This window comes from Schistocerca cancellata, chromosome 1, assembly GCF_023864275.1.
Source record: "Schistocerca cancellata isolate TAMUIC-IGC-003103 chromosome 1, iqSchCanc2.1, whole genome shotgun sequence".
NCBI lineage: Eukaryota > Metazoa > Arthropoda > Insecta > Orthoptera > Acrididae > Schistocerca > Schistocerca cancellata.
In genome coordinates this window covers 1,270,786,127-1,270,805,939 of record NC_064626.1, presented here as the reverse complement: position 1 = coordinate 1,270,805,939, position 19,813 = coordinate 1,270,786,127, and the positions used below count along the sequence as shown (strand labels likewise).

Genomic DNA, 19,813 nt, shown 5'->3' with positions numbered 1-19,813 from the left:
GATTACATTAATGAATTCTGTATACTGTCAGACTCAGCCGTATGATGGCTCTGTTCTCGGTTCGGATGTGCTGTGAAACAGAATGTATTTTGATCGCGGCGCAAGAAGCGTCGCTAACGCAAGGAACGTCTGTTTCTCCTGTGAGTGACGCCTGGATTCCCACGGTTTCCGCTCCAGCGGATCTCGGCCGCTTCCGTGATCCAGGACACGACGAAGGCAGCCGTCACTTCTGGCTTTGTAGTCCTACGTCGCCAGCGTAAGACGCGATATTCCCCAGGCACTCCACAAGGAGTTAAAAACGAAATACTGACTGTACTAGTTAGTTTCATGCATGCGCGACAGCTACATGTGCATAATGCAAGATACGGAAGCGCGCAACAGCTTGTATCATAAATTAACGGTTCCTTCACTTTCATTCGGATAAAGGACATGGAGCAAACAAAACTAGTGTTTTGAACGTAAAAGATACAAAGTCGTTAGAGAGATGGGCGATCATGGTGCAGTTATTCGAGAAAGGGATCGACTAAATCGCACATGAAGTGTAAATTGAACGTTCCGACAATTGCTTGATGTGGGTGACATCGTCACTATAAGCGAAACAGCGATCCAGTGTTTCAGAATACGCGTAAACCAAAACAGTCTTTGATCGCAAATTTGTTTTATTCATTGCAAATACCTCTTCCGATCGTTACGATCATCATCAAAATTGAAATGAAACAGGCAAATCTGTCATCAAAGACTGTTTTCGTTTCGACATATTCTCGTTAGATAAGAGGAAAGAAATAATGATTTCAGAGTAAGCTTCTACTGAAAGTACGTTGTAGAGGTATTTGACGCAAACATGGAGTAAACAAAACTAGTATTTTGAACGTAAAAGATACAAAGTCTTTAGATAGATGGGCGATCATGGTGCAGTTATTCGACAAAGGGACCGAGTAGATCGCTCATGAAGTGTAATAGACGGCAAATCATCGAGTAAAACTGAAGTGATATCAGGTGTTCCCCAGGGAAGCGTCCTGGGACCTCTGCTGTTCCTGATCTATATAAATGACCTGGGTGACAATCTGAGCAGTTCTCTTAGGTTGTTCGCAGATGATTAATTTACCGTCTAGTAAGGTTATCCGAAGACCAGTATCAGTTGCAAAGCGATTTAGAAAAGATTGCTGTATGGTGTGGCAGGTGGCAGTTGACGCTAAATAACGAAAAGTGTGAGGTGATCCACATGAGTTCCAAAAGAAATCCGTTGGAATTCGATTACTCGATAAATAGTACAATTCTCAAGGCTGTCAATTCAACTAAGTACCTGGGTGTTAAAATTACGAACAACTTCAGTTGGAAAGACCACATAGATAATATTGTGGGGAAGGCGAGCCAAAGGTTGGGTTTCATTGGCAGGACACTTAGAAGATGCAACAAGTCCACTAAAGAGATAGCTTACACTACACTCGTTCGTCCTCTGTTAGAATATTGCTGCGCGGTGTGGGCTCCTTACCATGTGGGATTGACGGAGGACATCGAAAGGGTGCAAAAAAGAGCAGCTCGTTTTTTATTATCACGTAATAGGGGAGAGAGTGTGGCAGATATGATAGGCGAGTTGGGATGGAAGTCATTAAAGCAAAGACGTTTTTCGTCGCGGCGAGATCTATTTACGAAATTTCAGTCACCAACTTTCTCTTCCGAATACGAAAATATTTTGTTGAGCCCAACCCACATAGGTAGGAATGATCATAAAAATAAATTAAGAGAAATCAGAGTTCGAACAGAAAGGTTTAGGTGTTCGTTTTTCCCGCGCGCTGTTCGGGAGTGGAATGGTAGATAGATAGTATGATTGTGGTTCGATGAACCCTCTGCCAAGCACTTAAATGTGAGTTGCAGAGTAGTCATGTAGATGTAGATGAAACATAGTGCGAGTGTGCACGAAATGTGATTATTTACGTCTTCTCTAATCTGACGACGCGTGATTTACAGTTGCTGTGCATAAAGAAAGCGCGATCTAGACGTCTCATTGCAGTTACATCAAGGTTAGTGTTTTACGTCCCATTGACGAGGAGGGCATTGGAGACGGAGCAGGGATTTGCAGACAGACACGGGGCAGGAAACGGACCTTGTCCTTCCCAAAGGAGTCGCCCCGCCATTCGCCCTAAATGGCTGGACATTTATTTATTTATTTCATTAACAGTACAGAGTAATCCAATGCCTTGAAATGTAAGGTGGGTCGGATGCTTCTAAATCTTACTGGTATACAACTGTTAATGCTTTTTAAAAATGGTATGAAGAACATAATATATAAAGATTTCTCTAAGGCTACAGAGAACGGAATGCTTAACAATTGTTAAAGTTGTTCTATATAATTTGTTTCTGCCTAGTTTATGAGATTATAATTCATATAATGCGAATGTCAAAGAAAGAATGTAATGCAATAAGTGTAGTGAAAAGAAGTTGCAGTACATAGAGGGAAATGACAGGTGTTTGACATCCTATGCTGTCGAATCCGAGTCCATTTGACAATCTGGCTAAGTACCGAAAGAACGCGGCAACGACGATTGCTGGCGTACTTCAGTATGAGACGCAGTTGAGCTAATTCTTCTTCCGCAATGTCTTTGGGAGCGATACGTAGGCTGCTGCAGAACATTCATAAACTCATCACAGAAAGCTGCTTCTAAAAATAGATTTTCTCTAATACCTAGCGAGTTTCTGCGAAAATCTCTTAGTTTAAATTTTTAAACAGTTGTATGGTTTGGCATTCCACCATTAGTGCAGATTGTTACGTGTTCTACATGAACTGGCAATATTTCAGCATTGGTTGTACGAGGCCTTTGTAACCACTGTCTATCGTAGAGCAGCTACATTCTCGTTCGTATTCCAATGAAAAGTGGCCTTCTCTTTTACCTACCCGCAACCAGATCAATATCTTCATGGTATTTCATACCCCAACACTCTTCACAAGACGATAAATTTTTGGGGTAAACTTGGTGAGCTTTGATTGACATATTTCTCCGTGTCATACAAGGATGCTTTCTTTAAAAGATCGCTGTGCGCCATTTCCTGTCCGTCACTTCCGCAAACATAGTTTGCGACATCGACGTTGTGCCGATCAGTGTGCACTGGAGTTGCATTTGGGAGGACGGTGGTTCGAATGCGGTCTCCCTAAACCGCTTAGGGGAAATGGCGGTATGGTTCCTTACAAAAGGTCACGCCCTATTTCCCTCCGTTCCGTCTACAATGACCTCTTACTCAGCTGGGCGATTAAGCCTAATCTTACATCGTCTTGGACTCGATATGCCGGATCGACAGAGGTTACATATAATAATATCCACCAAATCATTAATATGTACCATTAGGAGGAGCGATGCTATCGCGTTTCTCTTGTGATACACTGCAGCTACACTGCCGTCTCTTGATGATATTAACGCTGTGCCGTATGTAACAATTCCTGGAGAGCTGTTGTGTTAAGTCGGACACGCCCCACCCGTTGACAGTTCCACACAGAGCCGAAGCACCGTCAACGGACCTCTTTGTACTTGCACGAAGTGGTAATTAATACGTAGTCGAGCCCTCAGGGAGCGTTAATTCCAGGCAAGGAAGAAGGGGCGAGTCTTACCTCTGGCCCCCTTCCCCACACACACTCACACGCACGAGAAGGGGCACCGTGTAGGCGGACTGAGTGCGGCTTCCTGACCGGTGGTGCGATTACTGCCGCCTGGCACACTTACTACTCTGCTGGAGCAGGGCAGCACGGGCACCTCGGCACCTCCGCTCCAGAGGAGGCAGCCAGGCACCCTTTGCAGCGCCAGCTCGATTCCATCTAATAACCCCGTGTGACACGCGACCAGCGGCCGCCCCCCTGTTTTTCAGAAACGCCCCCCTTCCCCCTATAAAATCCCACTCGATCATCATCATCGTCGCATATAACACTAGCTCAACACCCGTAATCCAATTCCGCGCCGCTCGGGGATCGGGGCTTCTCCCTCGCGCCAGCCGGGCCGGCAGGCAGCCGGCATCGCAGCCGGCGCGGCCGCCAACAATCTAATCACAATTTTGCAGGCGGGGGGCGGGCGAGTGGGGCGGCAGCGCTGGTCAATTGAAACGTGTGGGAGGCGGGGGCGGGAGTGGCGAGGGGCGGGCTGGCGGCGGCGGCGGGGGCAGGGGCGCGCGCATTGTGTGTGCCGCTCCCCACACTTGTTCGGCGCATTATTTTAATTGGATCGCCGTCCGCTGGGACGCATTGCAATCTATTGAGGCCGGGATTGGGCGCCGCGATGTGTCCGGCCGGACACCCCCGCAAAACACCCGCTTTGTCTCGTCGTTTTGTCGAGACACCCACACACGTGCGCGCTCGCCCGCCCTCTGTCCGCCGCACGGACACACGGACGAGGCCGCGGCTTTAATTATCTTAGTATTAACGAGGACGCAGCCCGATGTCCATCCGGGTGACCTTCTCTAATTAAACGACGATAAGCCGGGGGTGGGCGCGACGCCGACGCCGGCTCGAGCGCCGGCACCCTGGGCGACGCCGATAGCAGCGCGGGATTACGCCGCAAAGTAGGTCGCGGAAAGCTGGCCGTGGCTATCGCAAACCTCATCTGCCGCGGCCTCGCCCGGGCCGCCACTGTCTGCACTGCCGGACAGCCCTTCTTCTTCAGCCCTAATATTTTTGCTGCCCTCCCCTGTCTCCTGTGCGTCTCAAGAGGGCCATTTTTTTTTATTATGTTATCTGGGATGGCATCATAGTAGAGTATGGTAGCCAACACGTAAAATTTTGCCAGTTTAACAGGTAGTCTTATCTGGAAGAGGCATATTCGAAATGAATATGTTTAACGTCTTTCCTTTATTACGCAGTTTTTAAAAATGTAATAATTACGTAAAAAATGCATCAAAATAAAAAATTATTTCTTTTATTTTCTTCCACATATGCTCCCATTTAAGTGCGTAAAATTACATCAAGCATATGCCCACCTCCATTCTCTCGGCAGGCAGTTACTCGGTCAATGAAGTTCGTGAAGACCCTTCCACGAACATCTCTGTTGGTGTCGTTGATTATACGTTGAATTTCTGACTTAATTTTGCGAACTGTTTGTGGCTTGTTTTCCGTAGACCTTGGACTTCACAGAACTCCACAGAAAGAAGTCACCTGGAATAAGGTCACAAGATCTGGGAGGCCATTCGTCCAAGTCGCCACGAACTGAGATCACAGACTGAGTGATTTTTTTCACGGTGTAGGGTTATTGTCTCGCAGAACGTGTGACACTAGCCCGGTGCTGCTGGAACGACATATTGGCTGTATCCGCTGCAGCCAGAGATGGCTAGAAGTTCTTTCTGACCATTTCACGATAACGCTCACCGCTAACACCGCTGCATTACCGTCAAAAACTTCAAAAAAGAAAGTGCCGATCACATCACGTGTCCATAGACCGCACCGAACCGTGGTTTGCACTGCATGCATGTGGTTCTCTTGGATCAGCCCAGGGTTTTCTTGACCCCAAGTACTGCTGTTCTGTCGGTTAACGAACCCAAACAGATGAAAATGTTCTTCGTCACTGAAGATTATTCTTTTCGCAAAATCGTTATCCTCCTCTTGTTTTGTGAGAATCCACTCGGCGAAATTTCTCCGTTTGAAACGATCTGTGGGTTTAAAATATTGCGTCAGCTGAACCTTGTATGGGTGTCTATCAAGATCCTTTTTCAAAATTGTTTCCAAGGAGGCCGTCGTAATTCCCAGTTTTTGAGAACGACGTTAAAGCGACTTGTGAGGGCTCACAGCCACACTATCCTGCTCCATTGCAATGTTTTGTTCCATACAGTACGGGTTCGTCCGGCCGATTTTATGGTTACAATGGACCCGGTTTCCTCGAAGTTCCTCATCTACCGTACAAATGTTGATGCTATAGGAACATTATTATGTCCTAAGATTCAGCGAAGTCTACGAACAGTCTGCATAGCAGTTGCCGGTTCTGTAATGGGTTTTCACAACGATAACACGTTACTCCTTTGTGAACCCCTCAATGGCAGCTGAGATCCTGAAATACACAATCAACGATTGATCAATTAATAAGAATGAGACTCGATATTAAAAGTAATAAAGACAGTGCTGTAAACTTGATAACACAATTTCACCACTCAGTTTAAAAATTTCGTAATATGTGTGAGACCTTGTAGTAACAAATGACATTTTTAAGCCAGTCTGTGATCTGTATATACTGCTCATCGCGAGCAGTCTCCTTAACCGTCAGGCTACCTGAGCACGTCTCCGGGTATGACTCAGCCTTTCATTGTCACTGACATGTCCACCTATAATTTCCCATTATATAGTGACTAGCCTGTCTTCGCTACTCCCTTCCAATAAGTTCAATGTCCAAGTCGCTGAATTCTTATCATTCTCATGTAGCGAGTATTTGTTATGTGAGAAATACGTTCAGGTATCCCCTTTCCTCTTGTAAACAGTTTCAATAATTCTATAGTTGTGCGCTCAAGTACTAGTGGACAGTAACAAACAGTCAAGGGAAATTTTACCGTTCTTCTTAGTGATGTGTCTAGATCTGTTTTCACTTTACATCTGACCTACATCGTGCAAAATGTCTTAAAGGAGATCGATGTATTTTTTTCGAGGAAGGTACTTGGGGAAGCTCTGAACCAAACTTGCGGAAGAAACGTAAGAAAAATCTGAAGCCGTTTCTACGAAAAAGAAACAAAATATCAAAGAGTGGGTAAGTGTTAGACTACAACCCCGACGATCATGGCTTCAGTCCCTCGTCGCTCCAATTATTTTTTTTTGTCATTTTTTACTTCTTTCATCGCTGACAGTACTTTTCATATGCACAGAATTCACTGTGGTTCGATGTCCACCTTAAGACTCTAGGTCTCTCCATAACCGGCTGGGTGAGTCAGTTCCAACATCGGAGGAAGATGGCGGTACCTGCTACAAGAGCGTGCGTGGTAACGCACTGCGCTGTTCGAATCATGCTCCAGGTTGAAGACAGCATTGTTCTAATGTAAAGGCGCAAGTTAGCTTGGGGTGAGTCTTAAGTAGGGCTGACTGATTTACATTCATCAGTATCAAAAGGAAACAATTTTGATATCCACTATCATCAAGAGGATACTCGTTGATACTGTGGCGCAAAGGTAACCGAATGTTAATTTATTTTGATTCTCGTGCATATCAGCATATGAGGTGGCAAATTTCTCACAAACACAATTGCTAATGAAATTATGTGACAACCCCTCCAAAATACGTGAGCTGGGAAAGGAAGTTAAGTTATAATCACGAACTTAGAAAACAATGTGCTAAGTTGTTACAAACAGATTTATTTCCATAATGACAAAATTAAGACTTGGATCTTAACATAGAAGCTCACAGTGGGCGAAACTTAGTATTAAAAAAAGAAATCCTTCCTCACCGATGAAATTCCTCAGACATGCAGGTACTGTGAACTTAATAACCGATTCCTGCCAAGTATTCCACAACAGAAATAAGATGACAACATGTAAATTATGACTTATTTGCAGTTGAATACAAAAAGAGATAAAGTAGATGAAAGGGAAAGGACCTGAAGGGGCCTTCCAACAATAGTGGAGGGCCTGTCCCCTTTTGCAGTACTGTACGCGAGAACATTTAAAAGAGTGGCCGCGGTAGGGGAGAAACAATGGTCGAACATAAGAGAGACTAAGGTTGCTGTAGTAAGTAGGCTGTAGCACGTAACGTCACCAGGATACTCCGGCTGAAAGGATGACTGAAGGAAAAGTGACTTTAAAACGGAAGGGCGGGGAAACACATCCAGTACTTTAGCGCCACTGCGTTGGGATGACGACGCGGTCTGGCGCAGGCGGCTGTCCACACCTCTGAGACTGCTCTGGCTCTACTCCTCTCTCTCTCTCTCTCACACACACACACACACTCACACACACAAAACGTACGCGCTCGCGCTTGTGCCCCTGCAGGAAGTGCAGTTAAGCTGCGCCGCGCCACCGTGTTAGCATAAGTGGACGCCGCAGCGGCGGAGCGGGCCAAGTTGGGACACTTAATCTATCAGGGCGGCGCAACACATGTTGTGAAACAGCGCACAATGCTCCCGCGAGAGCGCAGCACGGCCCCATTAGGCCGGGCTTGGTCGGGGGTTCCCCTGCTCCCCCGGCAGCGCCCTGCCGCCTTGCCGCTGTTGAGTCACGACCGCTTCTGCGACATCGTTGGCGCACCCAGCAGGCTCCTCGGTTGTTTTCAAAGACCGACACATTACCGGAACATAATTAAAGGAACCGACGCACAACGGATGATACTGGTAACAGCTATTCTAGTGGGCATATTTCACATCTGAAGGTGGAATAATTCAAGAGAAAGCGGTCACACCGACAAATTATCTGATATAAACCATCCTTTGTTCAGAGAAAGCAAGACACACTGCCGCGTTTCTATATAAACACTATTTTATTAGAACCATCGATAAAAAAAATCTAGTGAACACTGAATCATAGGCAATAAGATGACGTTCTAGAAACATGCCAACTGGTGAGATCGGGTTCTTGGTCGTATGCGGATCGACTTTGTTTAACACTGTTGGGTCTCGCACACCTGTGAGCCCGAGTGTGGATTTTAGGCGGTTAGCGACAGCGGGCTAGGCGGAAAGCTGTTAGTCCATGCATACCCGTCATAAATACAGCCCACAATTATCATACGACATTTGAGACATTCATTCCACAAAAGCGAGCAACGAGAATAATATGCCTTCGCCCTGAAGACGTCCTTCAAGGACTTTGCCAATTACAACCTCTCCTTCACAACATATATATTCGATAATGAAATTTTCCTTAACTAATTCGCCACAATTTGAGAAGACTAGTGACGTCCACAGCTATAACATTAGAAGAACACGTGACTTTTGTTATTATTTAAGTTGTCAGCGACTGAGAAAGTCTTGAATATTCAGCCACAAAAATGTTTCGTCATTTGAAGAATAACATAAAATATCTGACAGGTAGCAAAGCAAATTTTAAACGCAGCCTAAAATGATATATCCTCGACAAATAATTGTATTTAATAGTTTTTAATTAAAACTCGTGACGTGTTGTTAAAAAAATAGTAAATTTAAGTGTGGGAGTAGCGACATTAGTAGCGTTAAAGACTAATATGTTCATTCTTATTAAACTGTATGCCAATATGCTATTTAATAAAATGTCAGTGGCTAGTTAGTAGCAACACTTACAAAAAAAAACTTACATTATTTCGATAAACATTGTGCAGATTATGTACGGAACACGTGTATAACTGCGAAAATATGAAGAAAAAACCTTACATGATTCTGGTAGAGATGGCACACACAACATTCCCATTCGCCTTAGGTTAGAATGAAGTGACAATGCGGTGACATCATCGAGATCCTCTCCTATAAATAATATAAAAGGCTACACTCAGGATGAGTAACTGTCCAAAACGCGCGTACTGAGAAACTGCGTGTGTAAGAGGAAGGAGTAAATAAGAATTTGAAGCTGCTTACCTTCCAACTAAAGATCTGTCTTCCGATTGCTAGACTTGGAACGTCCACTGCGGTCAACGACGTCACTAAGGCCTGAGCCCAGCTGCAGTTGCTCCCCAGTGTCCAAGAAGGAACCATCATCTGAAGTGCTTTAATGTGGCCACCCAGTGTCCAAGAAGGTACCATTCTGAAGTGATTTAGGGTGTCAATGATGAACTTCAATCTGGGCGCTATGATCCCAGTCAGTAAACAGCTGGTTCCCGGGTTCGATTCCCGGCGGGGTCAGGGATATTCTCTGCCTCGTGATGACTGGGTGTTATGTGGTGTCCTTAGGTTAGTTAGGTTTAAGTAGTTCTAAGTCCCACAGTGCTCAGACCCATTTCAACCATTTCAGTAAACAGCTCTTACGCACTGCAGATATTGTGTATTGGCTATTGCACACGCTATACCGTCTAGTTACACGTACTAGCAGGGGACAATTTGTGGTGTACTTTTTGTCACGGGTCACAAAGTGTGTGCCGGTAAAGACTGACGGAGTTTTCTTGTTTCAGACGAGAACCGCGACCTCAACGGACACCCAGATGACGACATCAAGAGGCAGAGGACGCACTACAACGGCGAGCAGCTCTACTCCAACGTGAGTACGCGGCGTGCGCTGTGCGCTACCAGTAAGGCCCGAGTGCTGGGCGATCGCGGCTGGTGCAGGCCATAGCAGCGTCGCCTCACAGGCAAACTCTTCGCCGTGTTTCGTAGCACGACGTAGTAGAAGTTCGAGTGAGAAACAAATTTAGCCCGTATGACAAAGGCAAAAGCAGTATCGTAACACATAATTGTAGCAGCAAACTCAGGCTTTTTAAATTTTGTGTCATGATACTCTTCAGTGATAACGTAAAATTCGACTAATCACATTGCTAGTTTCGTTTTATTGATTGTCATTAGCTGCGTTTTGTCGTAACTCTCAAAATATCGACGGTGATTCTGATCCACTAAAAATAAATTAATTATTAATTTTTTTACTCTTTGCTAAAGCAGACGGGTGTAGGAACAATGCTCGTTGCTGTCAAACACTGTTGTGGCGTATTTTCGTGTTTCTGCATTATGTTCCATTCCTTTTCAGACAGATAAAAAACTAGCAGCGCAAGGAGCAAAAATGTATAAATTTATATGCAGTGCAGCTGCACCACACACACACACACACACACACACACACACAGGCACTCGCGAGTGCAGAAGTGAGCGGGATAATGCCTGTGACTGATTACGCAAGTTCATTAAGAATTGTGAAAAGAGCTCCAGATGTTCTAGCATCGATTCCTCTATGCAATTTATTAATTTTATTGCGCTAACAATTGCAAACGTGTTTGTAAAGGACCGATATTTTAAAAAAGCTTAAACTGGTCGTAAGTGGTGTCGCTGAAGCAAGTACGAAGGTTTACACTGAGCCAAACATTAATTTCACAATCTCACTGCACGTAAAAACTGTTTTTAAATGTGATTCAGTAAAAGGCGACGAATGTGGAAGCGGCTAGGGAAAACTGTTGAAAACCGAGAAGACAGCGGGACACAGCCAGGGGAGAGACTTGATCTGAGCCGTCAGGTGTTACGCAAGCAAGGACTGCGACGTGACTGGTGGACGGTTTTTCTTATTTCTTTGCTTTTCTCTTCCTTTCGTGCGCCGAGAAGCGAAATCGATTGTTTGCCGGCGTAACTCTCTCCGCCTGCCGCTGCCGCGGGATGCAGCGCTTCTCGCCAAAAAGTGTGCAGCCGCTGGCGCAGGTTCGGTGGGAGCGCCGTGCGACCCTCTGGCCGCGCAAACACTTGCTGCAGAGGCGGGACGCGGCGTCTCTCTCCCACCTCCTCTACTGTCCAGTCTACATTAAACGTTCGCTTGGCGCTTCACCCCTCCTCATACTCACATTTTCTCAATTTCTTGGTTGCAGCTCGCAACTAATATTCCTAGACGCAATACCAAAAAAGTTCCCGAGTGTTCCTGTATCACTTTAATTGGGACAAAATCAAGTAAAACAGTTCGTTGTAAGTGCTTTTGTAGTTATTCAGCCATCAGACGAGTACGTCGTATTGATAGGGAATTCTGCTTGTCTGTCTTGACGTCATCACCACTTGGACGTCCCGCATTTATAAGAAGGCAGTGCTCCGTGCCCGAGAACTCGACAGCGCCTGTATCATCTCTCCCTTATATTTATTACGAGACGTAAATGTTACAGGCAGTAAATTATGTCTCAAAATATGCGGACGACAATTGCCTTCTACATTTACTCTGGAGGATTCCACGAGAGGCAACGTCTTCTTTCTTCTAATGTTTCTTTTCCGTAATTTTCACTAACATATACGTAACGCAACGGCCCTGATTGAGCCAGCAGGTTTCTTTCGATGCATGTTCTAGGTAATCTCGTAGGTATTACTTTATCACGGTAGTACTCATTATCGCTTTTGTGTATATGTCAGCGTAGCCAAAATACGGAATTATGTTGTGGTGCCATTCTCACTGTCGACAGTAATGCTTTCGTTACACTTCTGCAACTTCGAAAGTTCGCTGCTGGATGTTTCACGAATATGTCACAACCGTCAATTTTACGCAGTGCTCCATAGCCGCCTTAAATTTTTAGAAACAAGTCATTTTTTTCTATCGAGTTCCGTTTCCGTTTGAAACAAACATTTATTTCATTGTCGATCAATCTCACACGAAAATACGTTACATCCTTCTGTTACTAGTATTTCATTATCCATACAGAAGTGTGAGAGGGGCAACATGTAACGGTGTGTAAGATTCCAGCACTCCCTATACTCAGTTAAAGTAGGTCAGATATATCTTGAAATAAAAGAAAAACACTCACAACGTTGTCTGTGTCCTACAGTCATATAATGTGAACGGCTACGTGAAAAAAATTCAAATGTATTGTGAAAGACATCTGGCTTTTTGTAACAGTGTAGCTCATTTCTTAGTGATCGAAAAATTTTACAGAGCTACCCGCTCTGTCTGATAGCTAATTTGTGAACAATTAATCACTCAATATCTTTTTTTTAAATGATTCAATTTACGAAGGCCCTTGTTCGACAACAGGTTTTACATAAAGTGGCCAATTGTTTGCTGTGTTATTCATAGGAATAAGTCAGTCTGCTGAGATACTGAGACAGCTTTGTAATGAGATGTTCCGTATTTAATGGTACCAGGAAGACCATCAAAAGCGGAGTGCCTCGTCAGTATTGCTGTGGATCTTTGCGCAAATATAACCCGGAAAAACGACACGAAGATATTGCTTGGTGACGTAGAGCATATGGAGTGCAAAAGTCGCGTAAAGAGAGGTGGACTGGGTAAGCCTAAACTGTTAGGCTAATTTTGAAAGTCATGTTGTGACACTTATTGACCACATTTGGGAAAGGTGGTAGGGCAGACATTCACGAGGTATTTATAACAGTACAGCTCTTTTCAAGAGCTGTCGAATTTCAAAAAAGATCTTTCCTACTTTCTTGAATCCGGCAGTACTTTTGCGATAGAAGGTTGCAAGCGAGTGCGCGTCATGTACTCCTTTAAATGATCTTTAGCCGTGGTCCACGGGCAGTGTCAGATGGTACGTCTATAGACTATGGTTCGCACTAACTCACATCAAGACCATGTGAAAATGGCTAGTTTCACGAAGTCCATCGCGGGAAAAAATTTGAACACGGTATTCTTACAGTAAATTGGTGAAACACTTGTCGTTTCTTAAATACGGTATGACTTTGTCGGTAACGAAAGAGCGGATATTGAAAGTTACGACTGTTAATTATGCACTAAATATTCCTCCTCTTATGTAACTCATATGTGAAATATCTTTATGTCCACGTGATGTGAGATATTCTTAGTGTACCTTAAGTCAAAATACGGTTCTGACACACTTTAGTAACAGCCAACGCTATTAATCATTCTTGTGAATACTTGTCGTCCAGGCTGACTTGTTGGTTCTTGTTCGTGAATAATTGTTTGAGGAAATATTGCATATTGGAGAGTTGGAGAGGATACTTGATATAAATCTGCAGGTTTTCATGGCAGTTGTCGCTGAAGGTAAAATCTTCCAGGTGATTAGAAGTACATACTGGATCTCGTGTACCTGGGTGGCTGATTGTTTACACACTAGAAGGCCCCTGAGGAAGGTCCCAGCGGAGATGTCGAGAGGCCGAGTCTGGAGGAGTTGAAGAGCAGTGTGACGAGGCTCGATCACGCGGAAGATTTTACCTTCAAGGATACTTGTTAGTGAATACTGCGGCCGTGTAGTGTTTCTCGTGTACGAGCGGACAGCGCGTGACCGTCTGATCCTCCGCAGTTGTGGCCGGGCAAGTGGAGCATCAAGGACGAGCACAAGCTGCTGTCGGAACTGGGCAGCAGCGCGGGGTCGCCCTACTACGACGGTGGGGGCGGCGGAGGCGGCGGGGGCGGCGCGGGGGGCGGCCAGGGCAGCCAGGGCTTCGCCGCGGCGGCTGCGGCGGCGGCCGCGGCGGCGGCGGCCGCTGTCGCGACGTCGTCCGCCTCGGCGGCCGACCTGTACGACGGCATCGCCTCCATGACGCAGCAGGCGCCCGTCTACACGCCCTCCCCTCTCGGTGAGTACACGTCCAGGCGTCCAGCCTGCTCTGTCAGGTCTCAGCAGGGCCAGTGACCTGCTGCTACTGAAACTACCCGACCTGTGCACGGTTCACGGACAGGTTGGCTTGAGGTCGTCAGTTTGCCCTGACTGAGACTTCCAAAACACTCTGAGCACCTCACCATCGGAAAGTACATTTTCAGCTGTCCACACTGGTTGGGTATTCTTATTTTACGCAAATATTACAACGACGCACAGCGAGTGGTTACGACATTGGAATCAGACGTCGAAGAGATAGGATTGCATCCCCACTGGTCCACTCAGGTTCTGGATTCAGAACTTTCCCTAATTCGATTGAGACGAATAGCGGGGTGGTCCCTTTGAAATCGAGACGGTCGATTCCCTTTCACGTATTTACCTTATGCAAATTTATGCCACAACTTTGATGGCCTCCTCGTCAACCTTTAGCTTCCCGACATAGGTATCTCCGTCAGATTCTGTGAACAATATTCGTTGAAGCACTTTCTGTTTGGACGTCACCCAAACGGAAACGCCGTGCATTAAAATAGGATAATTACTGTCGCCCGATATTCGAAAATTTACGTCCTGTCAGACACATCGAGAAAACTTTAAAATGATATCGTACTAATTGTCTTAAGAGTTGATAGTTGGTGTGGAGATCTTCTGTGCTATTTTTCGACAACGCGCCTGTGACAACATGCGGTTTGGATAAGGTAGTCTACTTGCACACCTTACCAAGTTCCCATGTAGAAGCGCGGCGTTATTTGGTGCGGGGAAGGCAAAATTAATAGCGTCTAGTAGCTTCAGAGGACTAACACGGGCATCAAAATGAGCACACTGTCCTGTGGGTTGATAATATCTTCTACTATACCAGTAAATCCCCTATTATGCAGCGAATTGAATTCCCATGTATAAAAGAGCTTCATACTTATGATTATTTCACAGATGTAAATTAATATATGCGTCTAAGTGAGCAAAGTTTAAAAAAGTTTTGAAATTATGTATAAAATTCGTTGCAAGTCGGTCAAGTGGTCTCATTATCAAACACAGGATAAGTACAGTCTGGGTACCTTGTGCTCCCTTTCAAGCAAAAGCTAGTTTTTCACGCATCTCAGTGTGTATGACGTCGTATCACCCAAATTGTGCGTCGTGCAATGATGCAATTTTGCACGTACCTTCGTTGGAACATGTGAATACTACCTTCAAAATTTGTCACGAACAGAGATAGTAGTAAAGAAGCCTGACGCTGTAGTTTTACTGTGTGAACAGCGGAAAGCGATAAACTTTGTCCCTTTCATCATTTTGTGAGAACTGTCAGCGCCAAAACTGTGGTAAAAGTTTGAGATTATACTTAAAATTTCCTGGAAGTCGCTGAGTTCTGCTGTCCTCAGATACTGACTGAATATAAAACCGAGTAGTTTGCGGGGCGCGAGCAATGCTACCTCACAATATACACACAATATCTCACCGTTATACTTATCTTATTATGTTAAACCTTTAACATAACATTATTCCCCTTAATGAATGGACTATGGCAGCATTTTGAATTGTAATTTCGGCAGTAATTACCCTGAAATATCGATTATCAAATATTTGTTGCCCTTGGAAGCCGTTTGATAGGCAACTCGCAACTGAGGCCGATGAAGCATGAAGCAAGTTAGTTGTTTAGTAATACAGGTAATGTCTACGCCGCAGCGATTTGTGTTCCTGCACGAATTTAGAATTTTGAAGTTGAAGAAGCACACGTAAACCAAATGTTTAGCTTAGTCTTTACTGGCCAGTATAATTCACTTTCAACGGTTTCTAACTTGTTTATCGTTCCTCTAGTACATTTGCCCTTTGTTTGTACCATCTCAGGCTCGTCTCTGTTGTAGAGATAGAGTAATTGTCAAAGAATACATCATGTCGCATTTAAGAGTCCTACTACACATAAAGAGCGGAACATTGTGTAGTTTTGCAGTAATAGCTGTTCACGTAATTCCCCTTGTAAGCGCAAACTGCTTACCTGCCATTCCATACCAAGAGGTAACCTTTCATAGGTGAAAACGAGTGTTTTACTTCAGCGTACTATGTCACTGACCAACGTTATTCCGGAATACTTCTTCATACGTATGTAGAGAACAATTTTCATTCCCTGCTGTGTCTCCCCAAGAATCCTGTAAAGTTGCAATGGTTTTACATAGCCTAACTGGACCGACTGTTCGGCTTATCGCTCAGACTCCTATCTAAGTACATTGTACATTTAGTTATTCATGCATTTTGTTTAACGTAGTTTTCCATAGCTGATTTGAATATTTATTTGTAAACTTTGTGGTAACTTCTTTTTAGTGCACCTTAGTATAGATGCGAATGAATTATTAGAAATGTTGCATGTAAGCATGGTGGCATTCTTTTTGTCTGACTGAAGCAATAGTTTTGTTTTTGGAATGAATAAATATTTTACTATATTTGATTTGTTTACTTTTTATTCGACGCCCACGCAGTGCATCACAGAGTTTAAGGGACATTGACATATTTATCGAAGAATTTACCTGATTTAGCTTTTATTTTTGAACCTTAATGCCAGACAAACAAGTCGGTGGGTATTTCCTCAGACAATTGTTTGCTGATAACGCATGACGAAATGCGCCATTACTGTATCTGTAAATCAGCGCTCTTGACTGAGAGTACGGAATTACTGCAACGAAATGTACGCAAGAAAAGAAACATAGATGCGCCATTTCTGTGTGTATTGCCTTTGTCCTTGTCGCCATAATATCTAGGTCTTTTTTTGATGCATTTGTTTGGATCTAATATGAGCCACATGAAGGTCTCAGCACCCGCTTAGTAAACTTGGAGATGAACCACGAACAGATTAACGCGTTATGCGGAGCTGTTCTCGGAAAACTGAACAGGCAGTTTTCGTGACGTCATTAAAGCGGTTCACACCGTATGTTCTCACAAGAATGGTACTGGTACCTGTCATGGAGGTGTTGGAGACTTCAAAGCGACATTATTTTTGAAAACATTAATCGCAATCATTACACTGAAAATCTAGCGTGCTGCGACGCTCGTACGAGCCCTTCGTTTTGTTACTGAGACATTTAGAACATTTTTCATCCGGTAAAAGGGCTCGGTCGTTAAGGAAGGCACTAGGCTTTTAAGAGTTCACGTTACAGTCCGGCAGCCAGGTCTTGTGTACTGGGGGTAAAGGTCGAGTTAGCTACTTGGAAAGGACTATTCTTGTTCGCTAGAGCACAGTGTTCCAGCTGTAATTATCTCGATGTCGACTACTCGTTCAAACACAGTTGTGAAAGAATGCCGTCCAATTTACGTTTGATAGTGTGGCTTCAAATCGCTATCGAGCGCTGCAGTAAAGTGAGCGAAGCGTCTCTAATGCAGGCCGTAGGCGTTCCAGTTCACGTCACGTCTGGCCGAGCAGCCTTCCCCTAGTTCGCGTAAATCACCAGACGCGGGTGGCTAGTATGTGAGGATATGCCGGATTGCGTCACCCAGGTCTTCGGTTGCTCACACAAAGAGAAGCGCCGAATGTTTTCACTACAACCCCATTTTGGACTCTTTACAGATATCTGTAATGTCACCTCACCTAGGTTTTTGGTGACCATGGACAACGAGACAGAAACCAGCACGCTTACACAACTTGATTAATCACCAAGCCACATTAATGAAATCTGTTTTTTCCTAATCGGACCATCGTGGGCTTTCTTCCCCTCAGAGTAACATATCTGTATGAAACAAATTTAGGTCTGACGAGAAATTACGAAGTAAAACTACAATGATTATGTGTATCTTTATGCTGCTGATGTGCTGCCTCCAATGGTGCGCCGTCTGTAAGTTTGCGCCACTTAGCACTCAACTTTGAAAGTGGCATAAACATCACGTATCGCTTGCTTCGCCAGTTTCCGTGGAGAGCGCAGAAAACTCCCGGGAGGCAGCCATTCGACGGACCACAGCTACGGCATAAAGATACTCAGGGTCAGTTTTATTTCACTACCCAATTTCCTGTCATACCTAATGAATTTTTCCCACACAGATGTGCTATTCTGGCAAAAGAAAACAGAATCTCATTTAAGGAAACAATGGTGATGTCTTTCTCTCGGTGATTAATTAAATCCCGAAAACGCCTTGCTATTTCATCATGAGGGTCTGGTCACTATGTGTGTGAATGAAACGAGATTATAAATATCTTAAAGACGTTGAAAGCTGTTTGTCCAGAAAAAGTATACACAAATGACAGGTTGGGGCACCCTTACACCTGACGCGTCTTATAAAGGCTTGCTGACAGAGGTTAAGGAGGACATACTACGTTGTGAGCAGGGCGTAAGTACGGCAGCTGTCGATCGAAGTCGAATCGGATCGTGTACCTGAGTGGCATAGGCGCTGCGGGAAGAGAACAAGAGGAAGACGGCTGTAGCAGGTAACCGGTAGGCCTGTGGCGCGTGCACTGCGTGGGCGTCGCGCACGAGCTGAGCTTGTGTGCTGGCGGTAGCTGTCTGTCTGGCTGTAGTTGTGCACCCGGCGTGTTGTGTGTGCGACAGGCGGCTCGCTCACTCCGCTGGCGCCCATCACGATGCAGGAGATGAAGCTGTGCCCCAGCGCCGTGCTCGACCCCTCCATGTCTCCGTACCAGCAAGGTGAGTTCGCCTGCCAGTAGCAACATCTAGTGTACACCAACCAGGCGCGGCACATGCCGCCCACCAAACAGGTGAGTCAGCCACGACTCCATCAACAACAATCTAGCCTCATATTGCTTTATTATTTCACATTACAAAATCACACTAATGGACAAAGCAGAATTCGATGAGCAGTTACTGGCCTACTGTAGGACGATTACTTCATATACCAACGTTGACGTCCTGCGTTCCAACGTTGTAACTCAGTGGGGTGTCTGAGTCTCAAAAGAACAAATTGCTTTACGACCGTAGCTGCGATTAAGAATATTTTGGTACATTAGGTATATTCTCTATACCTTTACGAGAAGTCTGAAAAAATTGACTAAGTGCTTCCATTAGTGTTGAACTATTTGTCGCGTCGTAAAGGACATTAAGAACGATTAGTGAGAATGGAAGATTAAGAGAAAAGGCATTCAGGTTAAAAACAGCTTAAGGCAGAGATGCAGAGGCAGAGAAGCAGTCTTTCTGCTGTGCTGCCGGAACTGTATGTCGAAGAAGCAGTTAAGAGTTCAAAGAAAGGATTCAGAAGTGGAATTAAAAGTCAATTTAAAGGCTATCAGTGACAATATTCGTAGAAGACGTTAGTATCCCCTGTGAAAGGTACGGCGATTGCAAAATTACGCGTGACGGACGAAACAAGAAGGACATAAGAAGCAAAGTATCATAAGCAAAGAGAGCGATCCTCTCCAGGCGAACTTTGCTAGAAAACCGAGTGTAGGCCATAATTTTTTTTTAATATATAAATTTTTGACAATAAGCCTCTGGAGCACCGCACTACACGGAACTACTAGTAGAGTAGAGTGATAAATAAAATGAGGTGGTTCTCTGCAGAATCGCTTTGAAAAGTGATTTCTGGAAAACGCTACTCTAAAATCAAAGGCTGGGTGGCAGGACATGTTTCAAAACCACTGGAAATATTTGTGTTGTTAGAGGCAGTCGTTGATGGCAAAAATTGCAAGGGAAGTCAGAAAATCGAATATATACTACAAATAAATGAGGACCTTGGTTTGTGTGCTCCGTTGAAATAAAGAAATTGTCACAGGAGAGTAAATCGTGTCAGGTCTCATCAAACAAG

General features: G+C 44.7%; 1 protein-coding gene across 2 annotated transcripts in view; it reads left to right on the top strand.

The window, feature by feature from the left end:
- Window positions 1-19,813, top strand: part of LOC126095027 (paired box protein Pax-5-like) — a 262,451-nt gene that overhangs the window by 228,931 nt on the left and 13,707 nt on the right. The window contains exons 5-7 of one of the 2 annotated variants that reach the window (XM_049909692.1): window positions 10,016-10,101; window positions 13,787-14,063; window positions 18,604-18,699. In XM_049909692.1, coding sequence (XP_049765649.1) covers window positions 10,016-10,101; window positions 13,787-14,063; window positions 18,604-18,699 — 459 coding nt within the window. The remainder of the gene's footprint in view (window positions 1-10,015; window positions 10,102-13,786; window positions 14,064-18,603; window positions 18,700-19,813) is intronic. The other variant, XM_049909700.1, reaches the window with a different exon arrangement.